We start from the raw sequence: 26,842 nt of genomic DNA, 5'->3' as shown, positions 1-26,842 counted from the left end.
CCTTACTGACACCGGCATTCATCTCATTAGACACATTAGTTAAACCAGCATCACAATTCATTATTACATTGCATACATTTTCATACTTGCACCCTTTAATTGCATCTTTAGCTTTAAAGTCCATGTACTCAAATAGTTGAAACTTTCCCTTTACATTTCTTTGGTTACCGGTCTCCTTTAAGGGAGCCTTCAAATCCGATTGGCCGCTCAGTATCACGTGATGCTCCTCCAATGCTCCTCGTGGCATGGCCGTGGCCATTTTGATTACAAGTGTTTCTCCTTGTGCTGCTGGTGCTGCAGCCATTTCCTGGCTTTCCTGCAGGTGGGCTGCGGTGGTCTTTACTTCCACAGGGCCACTTCGCCTGATGTGGACCCGGTTCATCCAACTCCTGCCCAGCAGCGTGGGACCGTCACCGGCTACAATCCACAGGGGGAGTTTGTTCAACACACCGCCCTGGGAGACCTGGACGTTTACACTGCCAACGATTTGGATTTTACCTTTGGTATAGGTGTGCAGCTTCACCTGGACAGGAGACAGTTTTGGTCGAGTGGCGGGATTCATCCAAATTTTTTCAAAGGTCGCTTGGCTCATCGCAGACTGGCTCGCCCCTGTGTCAATCTCCATAGAAACTGGGACCCCGTCGATGTCTACTTTCATCATCTACGGAGAACTTTCGTTGGAGCAGGTATGAGTTTCATACTCTTCTCCCAGGTGTTGAGCAACTTCACTTTCATCTGTGTCGGAGCCCCAGTGAGCAGCAGACGCAGTGAGTAAAGCGTTTTCTGCACATCCTTTGAAGGTGCCTTTTCTCTTTGATGTATAGTCTTTGTAGCGGCACTGGTGGGCCCTGTGGTTTCCTCCACAGCACCAGCACGGGGCCATCTGGTTTGCCCCATGTGGCGGACTCAGGATTGCGGGACTCGGGGCAGCGTTTCTGCCTTTAGAAGTAGCCATTCGGTGCACTGCTCTCGTCGGTTTCGAGTCCCTTAGTGCTTCATTTAGTTGGTTGCCAAAGTCGCACGGTGCAGCCAGTCTCCTTGCATGTTCTAATCTTTCTACAAAAGCGTCCCAATCTTCCCCATCGGTAAATTGCTGAAAGTTGCTGAGATTCAACATGCTGAGCATGTGTTTCGTGGCCTCGTATTCTCGTCGCCAGTTGTGGCGTATGTAGGCACCTTTAGTGATGACTCCACGAGGCAGGGTATGATACTTAAACTGTGTAGACCTGTAGTCCTTTATTTGCAGCTCCTGAGTGAGGACAACAAGATGTGTGTTCCTTTTTATACTGGGTTACCTGCAGTGTGCAGGTAGCCCTTAGGTCTCCAGCAGCAGCACCCTCTGGTGTACCGGTAAGGTGTGTACAGTATAAGAGTACATTCAATGTAGCGTAACAGTGTTACAGACATCACACAGTAAACAGGCATGCATACACAACACATCCCATGCTCACCAAATTCTCACTGCCATTCTGTTGAGCAAGCCACTCCGTTCAGTAGATTCTCCCAGCTGTGTGTGTGGCAGATATCCCTCTGTTACAGGGGTTCTCACTCGGGGCCGATGGCTCCCGAGGGGTCCGCGAGAAGATTTCAGGGGGTCCACACCACGGGAGATCAACTAGTTTTAGCAGGTGGCTTTGGGCGGGCGCGCCTCGCTGCTGCGGCCTGCAGTGGATGCCCTGTGGGGAGGTCAGCGGCTGAGCCTGGGCTCCCCGGGTCTTCGGTGTCGGTAGAAGTGTGTGCTACCTGCGGGTGCTCTGTAAACCGATTGAGACCAGCAGGTGGGGGGGTGGAGGATGGGCTGGAGCTTCTGCGGGCAAGCAAAGACTTGGAGCCCGGCTGTCACTCTCTGCCAAACCAGCCCGGGGCATTGGTCTCTGTTTTAAGCCAGCGTGGGTGGGCCAGAGGAAGGAAAAAAAAAACAACCAAAGGACCCTGTAGGAGCCATGGCGAAGGTGCTGGTGAACAAGGTGGACAACCCATTGCCGTGTTTCAACCGTTCTCAGTTTGAGATCACCTTCGAGTGCACTGAGCATCTGTCGGAGGGTGAGTGAAGCCTGGGGCCTGGGCACAAGGGCCTCTCTGCACCATAACGTGGGCGGAAAGTTATTGCTGCTTGACAGGCTGAGGCCTCGTGCACTTTCGAGGTTTCTAATGGCAACCATGTGAGATGAACCCCCATCACCTTTCTCCACCCATACTCCCTTCTTCCCCTCCCCACACCCACTTCTTCCCTCACAGTGGGTCCATGGAACTTTTATTACATGGGAAGGGGCCTCAAATGGAAAAGGATTGAGAACCCTTGCTCCAATATATACCTTTTACAGACACCTTAGTTCCAACTAGTCAGTCAACAGCCAGCTACAATAATTAACACCTAGTCAGGTACCCATGTACAGCTGATTGATTGTTAACTACCACTGACTTAAAGTAAAGTTTTAAAGTAAGAAAATTATGTTCAATTTCAGCTCGATAAAAACACATTGGGACGGATTTTGCAGACAGTGCTCACTGTTTTAACTGGTAAATCGGACAGCAACTTCTGGCATCCTCACACGCGCAGTTAAATGAGGAAATCCAGAAGTAACTGTCAGCGATACCCTGCTCCTCCACAGAGTGCTCTGTTGCAGTCCTCCCTGATCGACTTGGCAGTTAAATGACTAACGATGTGAACTTGGGATACTTGCCCACTAGTTCCACAATAAAGATAGCAGAAAAAATATGGGCTGGTGCATTCAGCAACAAGTGAGTTTTTAATGGCATAATTACTGCTGAACAAACTCTCTGGCTCGGAAAAATTAATTTTACAAGTGTGCAGTCTCATTCCCTCAGAAAATAATTAATGTTGGAGATTTTAATTTTTTTTTTAATATCAGCTAGCGCTATCTATTCACGGCTGACCTGAGAATCCAGACCATTATTTGTATTATTTACCCATTATTTACCACTCTCACCAAAGTCCCGTTGCCACGTTTGGCAAGCCACTCCATTTAGTAGATTCTCCCAACTTTAGTAAATGCGCACAGCTCATGCTGTAAATTATTATTGCATTCAGTTATTGCAGTCTGAAATAAAATGCTGAAGAAATCCAAACTGTTATATCTAGTTAGCTACTAGTTATAGATTATTGATTTAAAAGTCACCAAGATAAAAATGATCAATATCACCATTTAAGTAGATTTTGAATAAATATAACTTTCCTTATAAATTCTTCACATGCAAGTTTGATTTAAAAACAAAATGAAAACAAATGAACTAAAATTATGAATTTAGCCGAATTTAATGTTAGCAGCAGCAAAGGCTGCATACTGTTTAAGCATGGCTTAATATAAAGGAACAAAGTAAGATATTATTGGAGAAAAATAAAAGAGAAATAGAACATGAATGGTAAAGAATTTGTTCTGATCAGCTGCATGATTTTAAAAATGTTTACCCATATTCTCCAAATGTTTCCTCTTTCATTGGTTGTGCCTCTGGATCTGCACGGGCATCTTCTTTATCTTTAACTGCATAAAGAAAATGAATAATACATAATGATACCAGAAATCATATTTGGCTTGCTTTTTCTTGGTTCTAGACCCTCAGCTCCAGAGTTCAATTGAGAAAACGTACCTCAAAGCAAAGGTATCAAAAAATAATTGCTATTCATCTTTTCTGCATTATACTTTAAAAGGAAAAGATGCTTTGCCGAGTTGCCACTTAATTATATGTCATTAATGGAAACACCTTTTTATCGTCTGCGATTCTTCAATCTTCACTATTCCTGTCTTTTATGCTATCAAAAAACTGGTTGGTGGCAGTCAAAAAGCAGAGAGACTCGTGCAGTATTTCCTTTCAGGGACATAATGAATTAAATGTATTCTGTTTTGCAATGTGATAGCAAAGAGTTATTTCACAAAATGTCCATACCAAGTTGCCTTTGATTAGCAATTTGAAAGGCACAATAACAAAGGAGAGCTGAAACTACTCAAAAGCTGAATAGGTATCTCCCTTTATAACATTAAAGTTGAACAACAATTGTGTAGAATTCTTTGCATTTTAATCAGATGGATTTTTTTTTCAGAAATGCAGATGCTAATCTTAGTTTTACCAGTTACCATAATTCTGATTGAAATGACACTTTAAAAGTTGAGTCCAAAGAGTAATACAAAAGATATGTGCACAAGATTTGGCAGAAATATTAGGACAAGACTAAGGGGCCGAAATTGTCCCGTTTCTCGGGTTTTTACCGCCGCGATGGTTGAGGTGGCCTCTTGAGTGAAATTCTGCTCTTTGGTTTTTTTTTCCCCTCGGATCCGGAAGTTGCTCTTAATGGGGGCGGATATGTGGCGGTGACACCACTGGGGGCGGTGCAGAGTGACCGTGTCACCAAGCTCTCCCCTTCAATTAAAGGGGAGAGCCTGCGTGACGTTTAAACTTCGGTCCACTGGGCCAGCAGGGAGGGTTTCGGCCAGGCCAGTGGCCTGGCACTGAAGAGGAGGTGCCCAGCTGCCTGTTGGTGGCCAGTCTGAACTCGGGGGCATAACTGTCAGGCCGACATGGCAGTCGGACGACAAAAAAAAAACATGCCGGCAGTGGCAGTGCGCCTTCCCCTTTAAGGAGAGCCGTGTCGCCATTACTGAAGGCCTCAGCCTCACTGGACGCCGCGAAAAAGCTTGTTTTGGCACCGCCGGGTGGGCCAAAGATTTTCACTGTGGAATTTTGCCGTTGGGTGGGGTGGTAAATCGGTGGTGCGCACTGTGGTGATGCACTTAGGGTGGATCGGCACAGCGGAGCAGTAGGGGGGAGCGGGTCACCGACAGGATAACACGGGAGCATAATTTGGATAATGACGACCATCGCACGGAAAGTTGGCGGCCATTGCACTCCACAGCGTGGCAGCCACTTCCGGTCTTAAGCGGCCGTCAGGAAAGGGGCAATTTCGGCCCTTAACTGTCTTATTAGGCTTACCATACATACAACGAATATAGACAAATTAAAATGAGCTTTCTCGGATTATCCAAAGTGGGATTTAATTTGGTATTTTGAAATATCAGAGATTTGTTTACCAGAGAGGAATTAGTGAGATCAGACACAAGGTTTTTTTTGGAGCCAGGTAGCACCTGGACGAAGGAAATATTACTGTAATAGTTACAAATCTTTTTCAGTTTTGTACTAGATATTTATTCAGGTTCAGTGTGATTAGCACTCATTCAGTGGACTTCATATTCCTTACGATCTGGAGTGCAAAATTTACTGCCCAATATCTAGTTAAAGGATATCCTGACCTGGAGTTTGTAAAATAGAAATCTTGCTGTGTATATCAGCTACTGTTATATCACACACACCAACACTTGCATTTTTCTGTCTTTATGAAAAATGGACTGTAAGCATTCGAACAAGACAAGGTAGCATTGCAAATGAATAAATGGGTTCATTTTACATGAAGTACATAAATGAACAAAATATGGTGATGTAAGCCAAATCCTTATGCACTTGTTTCATTAAAAAACAACCCTACTGATGCCCCAGATGGACCTCTTTCATTACTCAAGTTAGCCAGAGTAGACAGGTATTTATATTCGATGAAAACCATTTTTGCTGATAGCCTAGGATTTTTAAAAATGTATTCATTCACGGGATGTGGGCGTCGCTGGCAAGGCCGGCATTTATTGTCCATCCCTAACTGCCCTTGAGAAGGTGGTGGCGCCTTCTTGAATCGCCTAATAAGACAGTTAAGGGCCGAAATTGCCCCTTTCCTGACGGCCGCTTAAGACCGGAAGTGGCTGCCACGCTGTGGAGTGCAATGGCCGCCAACTTTTCGTGCGATGGTCGTCATTATCCAAATTATGCTCCCGTGTTATTCTGTCGGTGACCCGCTCCCCCCTACTGCTCCGCTGTGCCGATCCGCCCTAAGTGCATCACCACAGTGCTCCCATAGTGTTGATAAGTCATTTTAACTCATTGAAATCTGTGGTTTTCACACCTCAAAGCTACTGAAATTTGCATAAATGAGCAGCTTTGATGCCAGCACCTTAAGGGGGATGTACCCCCCCACTCCCCACCCCTGCCATCTTCCTGACATGAAATCCGAGAGATGTTGCAAAATAACCTTCCCTTTGTTTACTAATTAACATTTCAAAATACTATTATTGCAATGAGAATGAGGCAGTTGGCCTCATGTTGAGATAGATGCTGCATGGCCATGGGAGTTAGCTCCTTATGAGCTGAATCTAACATTATAGCAATATCATAAATTAAAACATTCAGTATAGGAAGGAAACCTGCTACCTCTCCCTGATCTGGTCTGCCCTACCATATTTAGGATTTTTAGCTCTACGTTTTGCTAGTTTAATTATTTTTTTCAAAAAGACTTGTGAAACAGCAGAGTAGAAATGCTAATATCATTATTTATTCTGTTTTCTGGCTCAAAATACTGTACAAAAAGGTCACACGCTAATATTTTAATCCTAGTCATTGATCGTCTCACTACTTTTCAAACAGTTTTTATTTAAATTGAAATCTTACAACTGTTGTACTGCTAGATGCATCATTTGAGAAATTTGAGTCGGGAGGTCATGGAGGTCATAGGCTGCAAAGCTGAAAATTTTTAACCAGAAGCAGTAATTCATTTTCAGGAGAAACACAAATCCAGATTTATCCAGACGATAGATTAGGGATGATCATTCAGAATAGAATATCACAAAGTTAAGAATTCAGACTATACAAGCAGCATTACCCAACCCAATAGACAGTGAAAAATAGTTATTCTTACACTTTGTTACTAAACTCTAATGTACATCAACTCCCCTCTCTCATACACATATATCCCCATAGGCATGCACTTATTTTGGCTAGTTTGAAACCAGTTCAGGAACCTTGGTCCTGTGCTTATTCATAATATTGATACCAATCTGTTTGCCAATCTCACTTTATTATTTGGATCTGGAAACTAGGTTATTATGTATGTTAAGTGTGTCTTTGGTCTCAGTAATGAAAGGAATCTAATCATCAAACTGGAGCAGATGAAAGTTGGACTGGTTTCAGAAAGCGGAGCATTTGAGACAAGATGAATAAGAGTGTTGGGTTGAGATTTGTCTTGGTGCAGGGAACATATAATTGTGTTGGCTGGCAATAAGAAATGAGACTTGGGCCTGGCACAGGAGGGACTATGCTCGAAAAAATGAGTCTCAGTAGTTCTCTAACAAAAGCATTTTCAATGAGGAGTTGACAGCAAGGTGTGTTCAGCAGTTTCTATGGAAAGAAAAAAGTTTATTCACATTTCACACTTTCCTGAGTATTTAAGGCCTGTGCTATTTTTAATCTGAATGAAGTATTTAGGTTGAATGAACTTGAGTTATAACTGAACAGTCGCTATTGATTGTTCATCTTAAAGCAATACTATTTCCTTCTATTATGTTCTGTTAGTAAGCAAACAGAAAATATAACCAATATTTTATTTTGTTCATTCTGTTAAAAAAAATTAGATAGATAATTTTATCTATTAAATGCCACACTGTTTATACAGAATACTGAAGAAAAGGGACTGAAAATACTGCTTTACATAATAAGTTTGTAAATTAATTTTGCTTATATTCTGGCTGGTTGCAAATTCAATTCAAATAACTTGCCTACTTTTTTAAAAAATCACTGTATTTAGATTTTAATAGACAACTAGTAAAATGGCTGCGCCCATGGTTATTTGATGATCAAAGGTTTTTCTTAATATAAAATGGTGACTGAGTTTGGAGGGAGACTTCAGAAACTCACTCCATTACATTACCTACAAGGCAACGTCTGCAACTATTTAATTACTGCTAACGGTTTACATGAAGGGTTTCCATTCTTAATATTTACATAGGCAGTTTCAATGTTAACTGTGTACATAAATGCATTTCTAAATTGGAAGTGCATGCACAAGATTTTTAACAATATTAGTTAATCTCCTGTGATCTTGTACATTCGGAGTCAAGATGAAGGGTAGTCTTCAGGTGAAAGGAGATTTGATGGTGAAGGTAATTGGACCATTTTGCAGTCATACATCCTGTCCTTATTTTTGTATAATATTTTGAAAAAACTTAAGGCAATTTCAGAAGCAAAGAAGTAGAATTGGTTGCTGTAGAGGAATTTCTTTGCCAGTTTCCATTCTAAATGTGGACATAGCAATTTATATTGGAAAAGTTGATAAAGGAAGTGTGCACAGACATAATATTTTAACTATATTATTGATATATATATATATATATAGATGCTATATTACAGCAAATGTTAACACTGATCATAATTATGCCGTGTTTCATTGTGGTCTTATTAAAATGGTAAAAACAAAATTAATCTTTGCATGCCTGACTATCAGGAACAATTTGTAGACCTATCTTGATTATGCTATTTTAACCTTTTCTTTCCATTTGGGCCATGCATTCCTTCAATCAGAACCAACATATCTATTTTAATGTGCATCTATATTCAGTGGTCATATATTTCTCATATGCTATATAATTAAACTTAAGTACATACCAGAATATTTTCCTCCTTTGTTTCTCTTTATGAAGCAAGCAATTAGTAAAATCAAGGTAAGGAGTGCAACTGCACACATCAGGCCAATAAACCATCCTTGAGTAGATATTCCTCCGTGAATTCCTGCATAAGCTGTTGTAGGCCATATAATTAATCATTAAGAAAAAGCAGCAATTAGTAAAATTAAGTCATCTTTATAACCATCAGAAAGAAAGATATAGTACAAGACATATTGTTACAACTTTATACAATTGATATACCATCCATCATTTTTCTCATGCACCTTATCTAAATTTCAATAATTGTTACATTTTTAGATATTTAAACTTGCTTATTAGAAACTGATTATTTATTTTATAATATATACAAAGTATGTCTAATCTGGTAATGAGCTGCAAGAAAAAAAATCTCACATGCTTCAATTGTGTTTCGTTAATACCCTTGAAGTTAGCTTTGTTAGATAGTAAACTTTTCACTTGGCACAATGTAAGCATGAAAGAACTGAGTCAGAATGTGCCAAAAAAGCCAATACAATTTTGAATTTCCTAAAAGAAGCACACAACTTGTATATATTATAGAAAAATAACCTAACCACTAAGAAAGATTGAAGACTTTTATGTTATCCTTAGCTATTGATGATATCAGTGCACGGTTTTTGAATTAGTGGTTATGATGCCAGTCAGCTCATGGCTGTGTTCCTGTCTCATAACTCCATTTCAGGTATCCACGGAGCTCGATATAAACTGAACAAAGCAAGCTGTCACAGTTATGTCCTGAAAACACAATTATGGGTAACACTGTGTAATAACAATTTCTTCTGTATTAGATAAGAATTTAAGCAAATTGTTCTTGACATCTGCTGTACAAATACATAAAATTATTCAGGGAATTGAGAATAGGTTTGAAATTTAAAAGGAACCCTAAATTACCACTGTGTGCAAGGACACTGATTCGGTTGATTCATTCATTGTTATCTCATCATGTATGAATTTGGCTTGAAATACCAGTCATGACTGAATTATAAAGCACAGTAACAAGAACCAGTTAAGTAATGGGGAAAGCAGCAGTGACGCATATACAAACAATGCTGATGGATTAAGAAAAAGCAAGTTGAACCATCGGGATAGCAGCAAAGCACGAATATGCAAAGGAACCTAAAGAACTGAACATTATGTGCAGCTGGACCATTGTCCCAATGTAACCACATTCCTGTAGATTATAACATCCAGATGTGTTTCGCTGGAACTCATTCTGATGTATTTTTTATTTTTAGAATCTTAGACAAATATTTTTCCATATCAACAACAATACTTTGAAATACAACTTATGTTTCTTTCAGTGGCGGAGCAAGATTTAGCCAACTCGGGGGGGGAGGGTTATCGAACTTGAAATTTGGCCAACTTGGCAGGAAGGAGGACCAAACTGGTAACTGAGGAATGTTCACATACACTCGGCTGAAGGTCGAGCCAGGAAATGCACAGGCATACTGGCCAAACCCAAAGACTGAAGACAGGTGACAGAGGTTCCTGGGAGTGAAATGGAGGTGATCCTCCAAAGGCACTTTGGCCAACCTCAAGATAATTGGAGGTGGGGGGAGGGAATTATAATCCACCCCTGACCCCCTTCTCCTGCCCGAATCCCTCCCACCTACTGGCTCCGCCACTGGTTTCTTCAGTGTTTTTATTTTTAATGTATGAAAAATGTGCTCACTCGATTCTAAATGGGACCAGTGCCTCACCTGTTCCCCTTGTTTCTATAACATCTTCAAAAATGCTAGTGTTATCAAACCAGTTCTTAGCCATAAGACGGATTGTATATTCAGTTCCAGGTTCTAGCCCTTCTAAGATGTGGAAATTTTGTGAAACATTTACTGCGTCTGAAATCTTCCATTTACCTTTACCTATGGAAATTGCATTCAGAAAATTAACTCCAAAACATTGGTTGGGATTTTAATCCCAAAACAACTCAAGTATAATTAGGTTAAATTATAAAAGTTCTGCCACATTTATCACTATACTTTATTAGTTATTAAATTGCCACCATGGGAATAGGTCACTGGAAACTACATAACAATACATATTATATCGACAATACAATTTGGTATTTATAATAAAAAGTTGCCTATAGCTGCTGCTGATTTGAGAGTGAGTTATAAAGAAATAAACTGCATTGATTTGCTTCATTAATCATAGTTAGTGGGGCTAGTTGAATAGGTACGTTAATAGGCCCATGGGGATTTCATTACAATTTCTGCAAGAATTAGAGAGCGAGAACAGCTTACGGTTATTCATATATGCAACATAAAATTCAGAAGCTGCATGTCCCATTCCTGGAATCCAGCTGATGTTTGCATATGTAGCACTTACAGAAGAACTGATGTTCAGCAAGACTGGAACTATTGAATAAGTAACAAGACAAGCAACATCGCATTAATGCAGCATTGTTATTTGCAGATACAGGAAAGGAAAAAGGAGGGTTAGATTACAACTTTGCCAAAAGCATGCACACTGCAGGGTTTGTCATTAAAGATCAGTTAAAACGAGGTGACCTGTTGGGTGCTGATTAGATTCTGCTCTGCAAATCAGCTATAAATACATGTTTGTCATGGCATTTATATTAATTTCAAACCCTGACATACTGCAGGACGGAACAAAGAAATAAATATGAGCAGAAAACAATAAATGTTTCATTTTTGCAAATTATTCTTTGATGCTGTCCAACAAAGAGACTGATCAGAAGAATGAGAAATGCGTGTTGTTAAATAGGTAATTGATACAAGATCGAATTCAAATGTTTTCTTTTGAAATGATGAATCTGCAGAACAGCTAACTCTACAATGTTCCATTCTGCAGGAAGGTAGCAGCATATAGCAGGCTCTGCAAAAAGAAAAAATGTCAGTTCCATCTTATTAGTTGGTCAGTTGAGAAAGGTTTTGCTAAGCCCCAAGGATACAGCGAAAGACAAATTGGTAAAACTGATGAGATAGTGATTGATAAGATGCAGATTCTACATAGGCATAATTGTAGAAAAATACAATGTTTTTATCTGTCAATATTACAACACTTTTATTGGAATAATGTTCAATATGACCAAGCTTCTCACTTAGGGCTTTGCAGAACTGCCATTAGATGCTGCACAGAGCAAGAATTTCATGAACACAAGGAAATGACTGCTGATAGAAGTGCAATTAAAGTAACAGTTTAGAATAAGCCATGACTCCTCAGTCAGAAAAAAAAGCCAAGCATATTGTTTTCTGGTATCTCAGCCTTCAATATAATTCAAGGTCATCTTAAAATGACTTCATATTAAACACAAGAGCAGAATGTTGATTAATGGTTCATTCTCTATTTCAATAGCATAACCCTTATTTACTTATGTTTCTAGGGCAGAGGGGAATCACATCGGTCACAGGGAATCAACTCTTTCCAAAGTGTAAAAGTCCCCCAAGTCATGAGTTCTATAAGTGTGAATGAGGTACAGAGCTTTTACATACTGGACTGTTCCATCAGTGCCTGGAGCAAAATTGTGCTCATTTTCAAGCATTTTTAGCCCACATTTTTGGGAGACACGATGGTCATTTTACATTTTACTTCCTATATAATCGCCTTGTTTTCACTGCTGTAAAAAATACTTTCGGAGACTGTGAAAATATGACCATGGCTCATTAAATACACTCCCCTATCAGATGGGTACAATCTACATATAGTTTTGTGATAAATGACACATAGCGAGTACATTTGAAAAGTGTTGAAAATGGCGAATTTTCAGTTTTGAATATGGTAATTTTAAAAAGTGCCTGTTTATATGTCATTTGATTGTGTATTTTGCATTTCTCTGGCTTGCTGGTAGTATTCTTTCACTGTGCTCCCTATGGCAAACCTCAACCGTGGAGAACAGATGTAGAAACAGCAGGGAGAAATTTACAAATCTCAATATGCTAATCCATTGTCAACAGAACAAAAAACCCTTAGCACTTGAAACTGTTTCCTATGATATGGCACTTTGAATTTCGTGTTGCTGAAATTCAGGATATTATTCAACTTAATATGAAATACCTATAGAAGACAGAGTATCATTGGCAACTGGGGTAGGGGAAGTAGTTGGAATAGAGAAAGTGGAGGAGAATCCTGAAAAATAAAGCACAGAGATAGGCACATGAGAATTTACAGAACTGTCAACAAATATTGGGAAAGAACAAAATGGGAATGATACTACTTGAACAACACACATTGCAATACTCTTCTGTTGTGTTAAACTAAAAGTAAGTCTATAAAATGGTGCTAATTTTTCAATGTTATTTAAACAATTGGGAACAGAACAAACTATTAATAGTTTGGGTTGGAGCTTTCTGGTGCCTACATGTACAAACAGTGGGCTAAATTTTCACTTTGGCACGCATATTTTGGACTCCATTTTGTGACTTGTGGCCATCGCTATATCTAATGTATTTTATCACACTGTTTACATCTCCCCATTCGTAACAATTATTTAGTATAGGGATTCCAAAATGTTTCCTCCAGAATAAAACTGCCATCCTCAGGTCAAGCACTGATGTATAATGACACCAATTGAGAGTTGGTAACATTGCATTGTCAAGCTCCAGTCATTTCAAAGTAAACGGTTAACTCCACCACAATATGCATTTTCTCACATGCTTAGACTTCAAAGCAAAGGTAGAGATTTCAAAGCAAACAGGGAATAAATGAAACATTGTTGTCATATTTTATATATATATGTGTATATATAATTTGAGACCATGCAATAGAACCAATTAGCTGAAACACGACGAAGTGACGGAGCTTGCCGTGGGCCTCGAAGAAATCTGGCCACAAAGATTTAGCGGGCCCTAGAGCATCGATTTTCCCTATTCCGACATGATTTTCAGTCTGGGGCCAGCAAAAGGGGATCTGTGGCATACAACTGACCGCTGAGCAGCCAATCAGATTGAAGAATTCTCACAGACAGCAAACCAGGAACTAAAAAGCACAGATTATAATTCACTTTTTAATAATTTTACAGAAAGCGAAAGAGAAATTGTGACATGTATATGGGATTAAGATAGAAGCTGAAATATTATAAACAAACTTAATATAAACAAAATTAAATTTTATTTTGATCATTTTTAAAAAATCATGGCATTTTTATCATGGAATGGAAGGAATGACACTTCACACTTATAAAATTAGTTTTTCAGGGCCAGGGAGGTTATTCAGCTGTAATTATGATTTAATACGCCGTTAAAAACTCAGTTACTCCTCATTAAACAAGGCTTAATGATTTTCAATGGCTTTTACAGCGTGAATAGTGCGTAAAAAGTTGAAGGTCACGTCAAATGACTGATTCCGTGTTGGTTGCCTCTGAGAAGACTGCAGCTGTGCACTCTATGCGCTTCCACCTTTAACTGCGCAAGTGTGAACACCAGATATTGCTGGCGAACGCTGACAGTTTCACCATCATTACAACTGCAGATTCCGGGCCATAGCTTCTGTTCTAATTAGCTGTTTTTTTCGGGGCAATTCGATGGTTATTGTCGTAACTGGTGCAAAGGATCATGGAATTTGTGTTCAGCGCAACTCATGCTTCTGCGATCTTTTGCGCTAGTTTTAAAAACATCGTTCTAGAAGCAGGCCTCCCCCACAAAACTGGCCATGCCCCCAGGTCAAGTTCAGCATCATCAGAGGTTTTCACTCACTGCTCATTTACAGGCCTTCGAGGACGCGCCAAAAATTAAGCTGGGTCTCTTGGGCGCAAGGATAATATTGGGAATGTTTTGAAAGGTTTAGAATTTTTAAAAAATTATTGGGGATCGGGTTACTGTACCTTATCTAACTAGAATATAGTTTCGTATATTTTTTAAAAGTAATTTTTAGACATTTAAAATTGTTGCTGGATTGACGCTGAGATTTTAAGGTCCCAAGTTTCCACACGATAAAAAATGGGTGCCCCTCTGAGCTGGGCGCCCGTTTTTCACGCCGAAAAAAAAACGCGCGATTCTGGAGCGCCCTGCAGCTCCATGTCTGTTTGGCGCGGCGCCCAGGGGGGCGGAGCCTACACTCGCGCCGATTTTGTAAGTGGGAGGGGGCGGGTACCATTTAAATTAGTTTTTTTCCTGCCGGTAACCCTGCGCGTGCGCGTTGGAGCGTTCGCGCACGCGCAGTGTGAAGGAAACATTGGCACTCGGCCATTTTTGTAGTTCTTTGTAGCTGTTTAATTTTTGAACATTTTTTAATAAAAGCACATTGCCATCAGCACATCAGCACTGAGGCTTCTTGCAGCAGTGAGAAGGTGCAGGAAGCCTCAGAAAGTTGAGGCAGCCGTTTCCCTCCTCCCCCCCCCCCCGCGGGAACGAACGGCTGCCTCAATTTGTGAGGCTTCCTGCAGCATTCTCCCTGGCTGAAGCACTTTCACACAGGTAGGAAGATGGTTTATTTCATCTTTTCTTTGCTTATAAATTTTTATTCAGCTTGGATTTATTTGTATAATATTTGTAGAAGTATAAATAAGGATTTATTGTAGAATTTAATGAGTTCCCTTCTCCCCCCTTCCCCCCCCCACCTCGTTCTGGACGCCTAATTTGTAACCTGCGCCTGATTTTTTAATGCGTAGACAAGGTTTTTTCAGTTCTACAAAAATCTTCACTTGCTCCATTCTAAGTTAGTTTGGAGTACGTTTTCACTGTGGAAACTTTCAAATCAGGTGTCAGTGGCCGGACACGCCCCCTTTTGAAGAAAAAATTCTGTTCCAAAGTGAAACTGTTCTAACTGACTAGAACTGCAGAAAAAAAAATGTGGAGAATTGCGATTTCTAAGATAGTCCGTTCTCCACCAGTTGCTCCTAAAAATCAGGCGCAAATCATGTGGAAACTTGGGCCCTAAATGTGTATTTTTTGCGCTAAACCCATTTTCAGCTGTATTAATCAAACTTTACCAAGTTACCGCTCTTAAATATATCAAGGAATAATTTTGAAACCCAAAATTTTGAAACAGTAAAATGGTATTAAAATGTGAGATTAGTGATATGCAAAGTAAATTTGAGTGGAAACGTGGGGAAAGAAAAAAAACTTTTCAAAACGGGCGCAATTTTGGGCGCAACTTGCCACCAGAATCATCGATTGGGCCCAAAGCAGAAACTTTACCCCGTTCACTTTTTCCAAAATTAAGTCAAAATCTTACATGATTTAGCACTGGATGAGATTCAAGTATGATACAAAAAATATTTGCACAGTAAACTCTGTAGTACTTGAGCACAAATCACTCTTACTTTATGGATGCCAGTTTTGTTGAAAAGAAAACATCAAAAATCACCATTAATGTGCAGGTCACACCTCCAAACAGTATTTAGAGGACATACAAAGAGATATGAGAACCCGTCCATTACACCAGATTTAATAACTATGTGCCTATTTAACTACTGCCAATGGGCCAGAAATTGCTGCAATGGCGGGTTTTGTGAAGAACAATGTCAATTGGACTTTAACACTCACCACTGACATCACACTACACTTGAGTCACAAATGGTTGGATTTTTTATGAATTAATAGTGGTCTGCGACGTTAATGCGTTATTTTAATGACATGACTTGCCAACAATTTCTGGCCCAATGGGCTGGATTTTCGGGTGTTCTCTGCTCCATTTTTTGCCCCCGAGCGGCAGCAATGGCGGGGGTGAGGTGTCCTGGGTGGGCAGTTAGCTTCCAGCGCCCCGCAGTGATCCTCGGGTCGTGTTTAGCGGCGGCGCGGAGCAGCACCACCCAGAAAAGCTGCGCCCGGTGTGTAAGGCCCCTGGTTGCGACAACGGCACGAGTTTTGACGAATGGCCAACCGGTCCGCTGGAAAGCACACCTCGCGCTGACTGCCTGGCAAATCAGGGTGATCCAACCATCGCGTCGGCGAAGAGGTGAGTAATGGACTCCGAAGGCAAGTGTGATTGTTTTTTCTGTTAAATCTTTTTGCGATTTGTGTTGTGGTGGCGTGGCCAATGTGTTGGGAATGTTTTTGTGGTATTTTTTTAGGTTTACCTCTGGGAGTGCTCCCGGCCAGGCTCTTTAGTTCGGGAGTTTCCCGTTTCCCGTATAACGCCTCACTTAGCGCTGCAAATCCTGACGCAGGGCCCAGCTGCTCAAACTTCACCACTGAGGCGCTAACTTACTGTCCCAGCGCCATTATCAGCCCAAATACATCAAAGCCAAAAATCCAGCCCAAATATCTTTTAGTAATGATTGAAAACAATAACCATTTTCCATCATTTGTCAATGATTTAATGTTATCTGAAGCAAATCATCTCTAATTCTAGTGAATGTTAGTAGTTGCTAGTTATGCTATTTGAACTACATTTGTATTCCATCACCTGTCTTCACTGTGGGTAGGAGAAAATAATCTTTTGAAAGAAAAGAAAGCAAAAATATATTAAAAAATACTAGTTGTTAAAAATGCACTGAGTATCCTGTGGAACAATGCACCACCACGACTAAAGTCTATAGAATTGCAGGAGATCTCTAATTGTGAAGTTTCTAACCAAGTTCAAGGGAAAACTTGATTCTAGGACTGCAAGGTTAGCCTTCAAAATCTTAATTGCAAGGAAGCAATACAACATTTTAAAAACAATTTTCTCAAACCATTTTGTTGACAGATCTGTTTCAAATAAAATGCAACGTTTATCTAACTGCTGGAGCTGAACACACATTTGGGCCAAAGATTTAAGCCAACCAGATACTGGGCCAATTTATTTTGACCAAAGTCAAATTGTGTTCTATTTGGATTCATACAAGTTCTGATTTTATTTACATACTGGGAGAATTCACACTTCCCAGATATAATTCTATTTGCATGGAAAAAAAACATTAAAAATGCGTCACAAAAATTACAAATGTGTACCGTGCCACAGTCACTTCAGAACAGTTTGTGACAAATCGTAATCCATGCGTTAGGAAAAATCAGCAATTGGAGTCGATTAATGGATTTACACTTCCTTTCATGAACAATAATTCAAAGAGAAAACTTCCAACATTTCTCAGGATTTTTAAAAAAGAAAGTTGAAACACTAAGACTAAAACGAAACAAATTGGTAAACTCGACACAATGAAAGCTGTGGGCGGGGAGCGAGGAGGGGAAATACAAAGAACCCAACAAGGTTAATCTATTTGCTACACATAATGTAGTCAACAAATAGAAAGCTGGACTGCAGTGGTTCCAGTTTAGTATAAGCCAGAACTAACATTTTCTTTACAACAGTAAGTTTGAGGAGTTGCCCTGTTGGCTCTCAAAGCAACCATAAATTTTCATTTATACCTTTTACATGGAAAAACATCTGAAGGTGCTCCACGAGAGAGAAATAGACACCAAGCATGTGGGTAGTCAGGGGCAGTGACCAAAATGAGAGTTGAATAGGTCATTTTTAAGTAGGCATTTAAAGGCGAGGAGACAGAGGCCCCAATTTTGGAATTTAGTGCACATGGGCATCCAGCGAGTAGAGCGATCACAACACCGCCCGATATGGTCAGCGGGAAGCCTGAACAATTTTGATGGTCGGGCATTGTTCACATTTAATTGATGAGTTGCCTGCATGATTCAAGCAGTGATCGAGAGCTCACAGTTTTGGGGATCAGGAAATCTAGCCGGGCCAGTCACAGAACTGCAGCTGGGCAGTTGTGGATGGTGATGGGGAGAAAGTGTAGGGGAGAGCTTGGAATTATTGAAAGGGGGTGGGCTGTGTTAGAGAAGAGCAGGGAAAGCAACTACGCTCATTTGGAAGCACGGCAAGTGCCATATAGTCTGTGCTTTCTTTTTGTCAGAACTGTTTCCAGTGAGGGCTTGAAGGGATATTAGTTCTGGTCATTTTCCAATCTGAACAGTGAACGGGTCCGGCACTCCGCTAACTGCATTCTTCTTTACCAAAATGGCCTTGGGGTCCTGACTTTGCCGTATGCCTCCAGTTTTATGTGACAAATAAGGCTTCCACCTGTTTCTGGAAGGAAAGCTGGGCACTTAAATCGAGATTTACAGCAGGCGGGTCTTGAGTAAAAAGTTGCCATCAAGTCGATTCCTGCAATTTTGTTCATGCTACTGCCTCATTCCTGCTGCAAAGTGGGGGAGTAGACAGACCAATATTTGGGTCAATCTGTGATGTGGGGAGGCGAGGCTGTTTCAGAGAATAGGGCCCCAAAATTGCATACCAACTCCGGGAGTGCTAGCGGGAAGTACAAATGCCTTGAATTTCTCCCCATAGGATTGTAACAGGTGAAAGTTCGGCCACCTATGGTGGAATAGAAACACAGAAACATAGAAATTAGGTGCAGGAGTAGGCCATTCGGCACTTCGAGCCTGCACCACCATTCAATAAGATCATGGCTGATCATTCAACCTCAGTATCCCTTTCCTGCTTTCTCTCCATACCCCTTGATCCCTTTGGCCGTAAGGGCCATATCTAACTCCCTTTTGAATATATCTAACGAACTGGCCTCAACAACTTTCTGAGATAGAGAATTCCACAGCTTAACCACTCTCTGAGTGAAGAAGTTTCTCCTCACCTCGGTCCTAAATGGTTTACTCCTTATTCTTAGACTGTGACCCCTGGCTCTGGAGCTCCCCAGCAACGGGAACATTCTTCCCGCCTCTAACCTGTCCAATCGCATCAGAATTTTATATGCTTCTATGAGATCCCCTCTCATTCTTCTAAACTCCAGTGGATAGAAGCCCAGTTGATCTAGTGTCTCCTCATATGTCAGCCCCGCCATCCCAGGAATCAGTCTGGTGAACCTTCGCTGCACTCACCCAATAGCAAGAACGTCCTTCCACAGATTAGGAGACCAAAACTGAACACAATATTCCAGGTGAGGCCTCACCAAGGCCCTGTACAACTGCAGTAAGACCTCTCTGCTCCGATACTCAAATCCTCCAGCTATGAAGGCCAACACGCCAATTGCCTTCTTCACCGCCTGCTGTACTTGCATGCCAAACTTCAATGACTGATGTACCATGACATCCAGGTCTCATTGCACCACCCCTTTTCTTAATCTGTCACCATTCAGATAATATTCTGTCTTCCTGTTTTTGCCACCAAAGTGGATAACCTCACAATTATCCACATTATACTGCATCTGCCATGCATTTGCCCACTCACCTAACCTGTCCAAGTCACCCTGCAGCCTCTTAGCATCCTCCTCACAGCTCACACCGCTAGCCAGCTTACTGTCATCTGCAAACTTGGAGATATTACATTCAATTCCTTCATCTAAATCATTAATGTATATTGTAAATAGCTGGGGTCCCAGCACTGAACCCTGCGGCACCCCACTAGTCACTGCCTGCCATTCTGAAAAGGACCCGTTTATTCCAACTCTCTGCCTCCTGTCTGCCAACCAGTTCTCTATCCATGTCAGTACATTACCCCCAATACCATGTGCTTTAATTTTGCACACTGATCTCTTATGTGGGACCTTGTCAAAAGCCTTTTGAAAGTCCAAATATACCACATCCACTGGTTCTCCCTTGTCCACTCTACTAGTTACATCCTCACAAAATTTCAGAAGATTTGTCAAGCATGATTTCCCTTTCATAAATCCATGCTGACTTGGACCGATCCTGTCACTGCTTTCCAAATGCGCTGCTATTTCATCTTTAATAATTGATTCCAACATTTTCCCCACTACCGATATCAGGCTAACTGGTCTGTAAATCCCTGTTTTCTCTCTCCCTCCTTTGTTAAAAAGTGGTGTTACATTAGCTACCCTCCAGTCCATAGGAACCGATCCAGAGTCAATAGAATGTTGGAAAATGACCACCAATGCATCCACTATTTCTAGGGCCACTTCCTTAAGTACTCTGGGATGCTGCCTATCAGGCCCTGGGGTTTTGTCGGCCTTCAATCCCATCAATTTCCCTGACACAATTTTCTGACTGATAAGGATTTATCAGTTCCTCCTTTTAGGTAGCCCCTCGAATCAATAGTATTTCCGGAAGGTTATTTGTGTCTTCCTTCGTGAAGACAGATCCAAAGTATTTGTTCAATTGGTCTGCCATTTCTTTGCTCCCCATTATAAATTCACCTGATTCTGACTGAAAAGGGCCTACGTGGTTTTTGCATCTTTTTCTCTTCACATATCTATAGAAGATTTTGCAATCAGTTTTTATGTTCCCTGCAAGCTTCCTCTCATACTCTATTTTCCCCCTCCTAATTATACCCTTTGTCCTCCTCTGCTGAATTCTAAATTTCTCCCAGTCCTCAGGTTTGCTGCTTTTTTTGGCCTATTTATATGCCTCTTCCTTGGATTTAACACTATCCCTAATTTCCCTTGTTAGCCACGGTTGAGCTACCTTCCCCTTTTTATTTTTACTCCAGACAGGGATGTACCATTGTTGAAGTTCATCCATATAATCTATAAATATCTGCCTTTGCCTATCCACTGTCAACCCTTTAAGTATCATTTGCCAGTCTATTCTCACCAATTCACGTGGCATACCATCGAAGTTACCTTTCCTTAAGTTTAGGACCCTAGTCTCTGAATTAACTGTGTCATTCTCCATCTTAATAAAGAATTCTACCATATTTTGGTCACTCTTCCCCAGGGGGCCTCGCACAACAAGACTGCTAATTAGTCCTCTCTCATTTCACAATACCCAGTCGAGGATGGCCAACTCTCTAGTTGGTTCTTCGACATTTTGGTCTAGAAAGCCATCCCTAATACACTCCAGGAAATTCTCCTCCACCGCATTGCTCCCAGCTTGGTTAGCCCAATCTATATGTAGATTAAAGTCGCCCATGATAACTGCTGTACCTTTATAGCACGCATCCCTAATTTCTTGTTTGATACTGTCCCCAGCCTCACTACTACTGTTTGGTGGTCTGTACACAACTCCCACTAGCGTTTTCTGCCCTTTGTTATTCCGCAGCTCTACCCATACAGATTCCACATCATCCAGGCTAATGTCCCTCCTTACTATTGTGTTAATTTCCTCTTTAACCAGCAACGCTCCTTTTCCTTTCTGTCTATGCTTCCTGAATGTTGAATACCCATGGATGTTGAGTTACCAGCCTTGGTCACCTTGGAGCCATGACTCCGTAATTCCAATTTTATCAAAATCGTTAATAGCTGCTTGCGCAGTTAATTCATCCAACTTATTACGAATACTCCTCACATTGAGGCACAGAGCCTTCAGGCTTGTCTTTTTAACACTCTCTGTCCCTTTACAATTTTTCTGTAATGTGGCCCTTTTTGATTTGTGCCTTGGGTTTCTCTGCCCTCCACTTTTACTATTCTCCTTTCTATTGTTTGCTTCTACCTCCATTTTATTTCCCTCTGTCTCACGGCATAGGTTCCCATCCCCCTGCCATATTAGTTTAACCACTCCCCAACAGCACTAGCATGGTATCCACAGAAGGGTGGAGTTGGAGGAATGAAGAGCTCAGGTATTGGTGGAGGAGTTCACAGCAGTTGGATGGGATGAGGCCAAAGAGGCTTTTATCGATAATAGGATTTAGGAATCGATCTGTTGGGGAAGCCAGCACAGGCCAGCCAGAATTAGAGTGATAGCCAATTGAGATTTAGTGGGGACAGGCAACAGGCAGAAGAATTTTCAATGAGCCAGAGTTTTGGAAAATGAAACTTGGGACGACATACAAGAAATCAAGTCAAAATATGAGAAAAATACAGGTGAGGATTCATAACAAATTGTGTCAGTCCCAATTAGGAGGTTTAAAGTTTTTATCTCTTTGAGTAATATACGGGGGCGGATTTTCGGCGGGTTTGCGATCAGGGTTTTCGCTGTGATTCGATGCTCCGCCGCGAAAAGCGGGTCGCAAAGCCCAGGGCGTGATCCTTGGGCACCTGGTTGCGGCAGCGCTTCCAAGTGCCGCCGGGGAGAAGTGCGCCAACGTGCAACGAAGCAGATTGCGTTTGTGTCCGAGTTTCAGCTCTCTCCCAACCCGTACGCCGCGCCCAGAATAGCGACAGGTCAAACCTAACGGTGCAGCCCTGCCAGCAACGGTAAGTGTGAAAACCTGCAAAAAAAGGCAAGTTAAAGTTTTTATTTTTTTATTTTTTTTCAGTGATTTGATAGATAAGGGTATTGGGAATGTTGTCTGATTGTTATTTTTTGTTTCCCCCCCCCCCGCCTCTCCCAAGGCCTCTCTCGCAGCACTCCAGGCCCCAGACTAAAGTTGCCGAAACTCGCGTTTTGCGTCGTGAATGCTTGTGCAACGCCTCCCTTACCGATGCGTCCCTGGAGCAGATGTAAAGGTAGAAAGTTCGGGCTAAAAACGGTAGTGCAGCGAAAATGGTAACTTTCAGGTATCGCTCCCATTTTCATCGAAAAACCCCGAAAGCCAAAAATCCGGCCCACAGAGCCAACTATCCTGACTGGGAATCTTCAGAAATTTCTGAGATTATCGGGCATTAGAGTTTGCTGTCTGAGGTAGGATTACATCGAAATTATAACCAGAAGCAGGCTGTTTGGCCCAACCAGCCTGTGTTGGCATTTATCCTCCACATAGGCAGTAATCCTAAGCCACGTATCTGCTCCTTGATATCCTTCTCTGTTGTAAACACTGAAGTTATGTGCTTCTTACGTATCCCCACCAGTTTCTGCCTGTTCTCTACGAACGCACTATCCTGTCCACACGGGTCCCGCTCAACACAATTCTTTGTTTAAACTGAAACATTCGTAGAATACTTTACTGTTCTGTTTTATATTTTCTGGAAATTCTCTCCTCACACTCCATCCTTAATATGTTTCCTTACTATCTCATATTTTTACATTTTTAATTTAAGATAAATTCAGCTCCATAGGATTGCACTTTCTCAGGTGATTGTGGAGAGTCATTGATGATGGCAGTGGAGAGTTTTCGGACCAATCATGCTGTCCCTGATGAAGGATGAGCATTGTTACGGATTTCATGTTGGAAACATAGAAACACAGAAAATAGGTGCAGGAGTAGGGCATTCGGCCCTTCGAGCCTGCACCACCATTCAATAAGATATGGCTGATCATTCCCTCAGTACCCCTTTTCTGCTTTCTCTCCATACCCCTTGATCCCTTTAGCAGTAAGGGCCATATCGAACTCCCTCTTGAATATATCCAATCAACTGGCATCAACAAATCTCTGCGGTAGGGAATTCCACAGGTTAACAAGTCTCTGTCCTAAATGGCTTATCCCTTATCCTTAGACTATGTCCCCTGGTTCTGGACTTCCCCAACACCAGGAACATTCTTCCTGCATCTAACCTGTCCAGTCCCATCAGAATTTTATATGTTTCGATGAGATCACCTCTCATCCTTCTGAACTCCAGTGAATACAGGCCCAGTCGATACAGTCTCTCCTCATATGTCAGTCCTGCCATCCCGGGAATCAGTCTGGTGAACCTTCACTGCACTCCCTCAATGGCAAGAACGTCCTTCCTCAGATTAGGAGACCAAAACTGAACATAATATTCCAGGTGAGGCCTCACTAAGGCCCTGTACAACTGCAGTAAGACCTCCCTGCTCCTTTACTCAAATCCCCTAGCTATGAAGGCCAACATATCATGTGCCTTCTTCACCGCCTGCTGTACCTGTATGCCAACTTTCAATGTCTGATGTACCATAACACCCAGGTCTCGTTGCACCTTCCCTTTTCCTAATCTGCCGCCATTCAGAGAATATTCTGCCTTGTGTTTTTGCCACCAAAGTGGATAGTCTCACATTTATCCATATTATACTGCATCTGCCATGCATTTGCCCACTCACCTAACCTGCCCAAGTCACCCTGCAGCCTCTTAACGTCCTCCTCACAGCTCACACCATCACCCAGCTTAGTGTCATCTGCAAACTTGGAGATATTATACTCAATTCCCGCATCCAAATCATTAATGTATATTGTAACTAGCTGGGATCCCAGCACTGAGCCCTGCGGCACCCCACTAGCCACTGCCTGCCATTCTGAAAAGGACCCGTTTATCCCAACTCTCTGCTTCCTGTCTGCCAACCAGTTCTCTATCCACGTCAGTATATTACCCCCGAAACCATGTGCTTTAATTTTGCACGCTAATCTCTTGTGTGCGACCTTGTCAAAAGCCTTTTGAAAGTCCAAATACACCACATTCACTGGTTCTCCCTTGTCCACTCTACTAGTGACATCCTCAAAAATTTCTAGAAGATTTTCCAAGCAGGATTTCCCTTTCATAAATCCATGCTGACTTGGACCGAACCTGTCACTGCTTTCCAAATGTGCTGCTATTTCATCTTTAATAATTGATTCCAACATTTTCCACACAACTGATATCAGGCTAACCGGTCTATAATTACCCGCCTTTTCTCTTCCTCCCTTCTCAAAAAGTGGTGTTCCATTAACTACCCTCCAGTCCATAGGAATTGATCCAGAGTCGATAGACTGTTGGAAAATGATCACCAATGCATCCACTATTTCTAGGACTACTTCCTTAAGTACTCCCAATGCAGACTATCAGGCCCCGGGGATTTGTCGGCCTTCAATCCCATCAATTTCCCGAATACAATTTCCCGCAATTAAGGATTTCCTTCAGTTCCTCCTTCTCACTAGACCCTCGGTCCCTTAGTATTTCTGGAAGGTTATTTGTGTCTTCCATTGTGAAGTCAGAACCAAAGTATTTGTTTAACTGGTCTGCCATTTCTTTGTTCCCCATTATAAATTCACCTGAATCTGACTGCAAGGGGCCTACATTTGTTTTCACTAATCTTTTTCTCTTCACATATCTATAGAAGCTTTTACAGTCAGTTTTTATGTTCGCAGCAAGCTTCCTCTCACACTCTATTTTCCCCCTCCTAATTAAACCCTTTGTCCTCCTCTGCTGTGTTATAAAATTCTCCCAGTCCTCATAATGGAACATTCTGATGAAAACTGGGATGAGCAGACTCTTTAATGAGGTTCTATTCGCATGCTGTGTTTTTTTTAAATTTGAGATTCACAAGTTATTTCTGTGTGGGTCCAGATATTCTGTAACCTTTACAACTTTAAATAATTATTCCATTTACGGTAATGCATGAATCATTAAAACTATGGTGGTAATTTTAATCGCGCTCACCCGGAAGCTGACCGGATTGGGTCGGCCACCCATTTTACACCCCACCTGATTTTACACTACGTTGCCTTCAATGAGGAATAAAATCAGTTGAAACATAGAAACATAGAAAATAGGTGCAGGAGTAGGCCATTCGGCCCTTCGAGCCTGCACCACCATTCAATATGATCATGGCTGATCATGCAACTTCAGTACCCCAATCCTGCTTTCTCTCCATACCCTTTGATCCCTTTAGCCGTAAGGGCAATATCTAACTCTCTTTTGAATATATCTAACGAACTGGCCTCAACAACTTTCTGTGGTAGCGAATTCCACAGGTTCACAATGCTCTGAGTGAAGAAGTTTCTCCTCATCTCGGTCCTAAATGGCTTACCTCTTATCCTTAGACTGTGACCCCTAGTTCTGGACTTCCACAACATCAGGAACATTCTTTCTGCATCTAACCTGTCCAATCCTGTCAGAATGTTATATGTTTCTATGAGAACCCCTCTCATTCTTCTAAATTCCAGTGAATATAAGCCGAGTCGATCCAGTCTTTCTTCATATGTCAGTCCTGCCATCCCAGGAATCAGTCTGGTGAACCTTCGCTGCACTCACTCAATAGCAAGAATGTCCTTCCTCAGATTAGGAGACCAAAACTGCACACAATATTCAAGGTGTGGCCTCACCAAGGCCCTGTACAACTGCATTAAAACCTGCTCCTACACTCAAATCCTCTTGCTATGAAGGCCAACATGCCATTTGCCTTCTTCACCGCCTGCTGTATCTGCATGACAACTTTCAATGACTGATGTACCAGGACACCCAGGTCTCATTGCACCTCCCCTTTTCCTAATCTGTCACAATTCAGATAATATTCTGCCTTCCTGATTTTGCCACCAAAGTGGATAACCTCACTTTTATCCACATTATACTGCATCTGCTATGCATTTGCCCACTCACCTAACCTGTACAAGTCACCCTGCAGCCTCTTAGCATACTCCTCACAGCTCACACTGCCACCCAGCTTAGTGTCATCTGTAAACTTGGAGATATTACATTCAATTCCTTTGTCTAAATCATTAATGTATATTGTAGATAGCTGGGGTCCCAGCACTGAACCCTGCGATACCCCACTAGTCACTGCCTGCCATTCTGAAAAGGGCACGTTTATTACCACTCTTTGCATCCTGTCTGCCAACCAGTTCTCTATCCACATCAATACATTACTCCCAATACCATGTGCTTTAATTTTGCACACTAATCTCTTGTGTGCGACCTTGTCAAAAGCCTTTTGAAAGTCCAAATACACCACATCCACTGGTTCTCCCTTGTCCACTCT

At 41.6% G+C, this 26,842-nt stretch overlaps 1 protein-coding gene across 2 annotated transcripts in view; it reads right to left on the bottom strand.

The window, feature by feature from the left end:
* LOC139277131 (neural cell adhesion molecule L1-like protein) overlaps positions 1-26,842 on the bottom strand; it is a 759,673-nt gene that overhangs the window by 35,328 nt on the left and 697,503 nt on the right. For both annotated transcript variants that reach the window (XM_070895152.1, XM_070895153.1), the window contains exons 24-25: positions 8,494-8,625; positions 3,431-3,503 (exon numbers count right to left, since the gene is read on the bottom strand). In XM_070895152.1, coding sequence (XP_070751253.1) covers positions 3,431-3,503; positions 8,494-8,625 — 205 coding nt within the window. The remainder of the gene's footprint in view (positions 1-3,430; positions 3,504-8,493; positions 8,626-26,842) is intronic.

Source organism: Pristiophorus japonicus, chromosome 12 (genome assembly GCF_044704955.1).
Source record: "Pristiophorus japonicus isolate sPriJap1 chromosome 12, sPriJap1.hap1, whole genome shotgun sequence".
NCBI lineage: Eukaryota > Metazoa > Chordata > Chondrichthyes > Pristiophoridae > Pristiophorus > Pristiophorus japonicus.
This window is presented reverse-complemented; position numbering and strand designations above follow the sequence as displayed.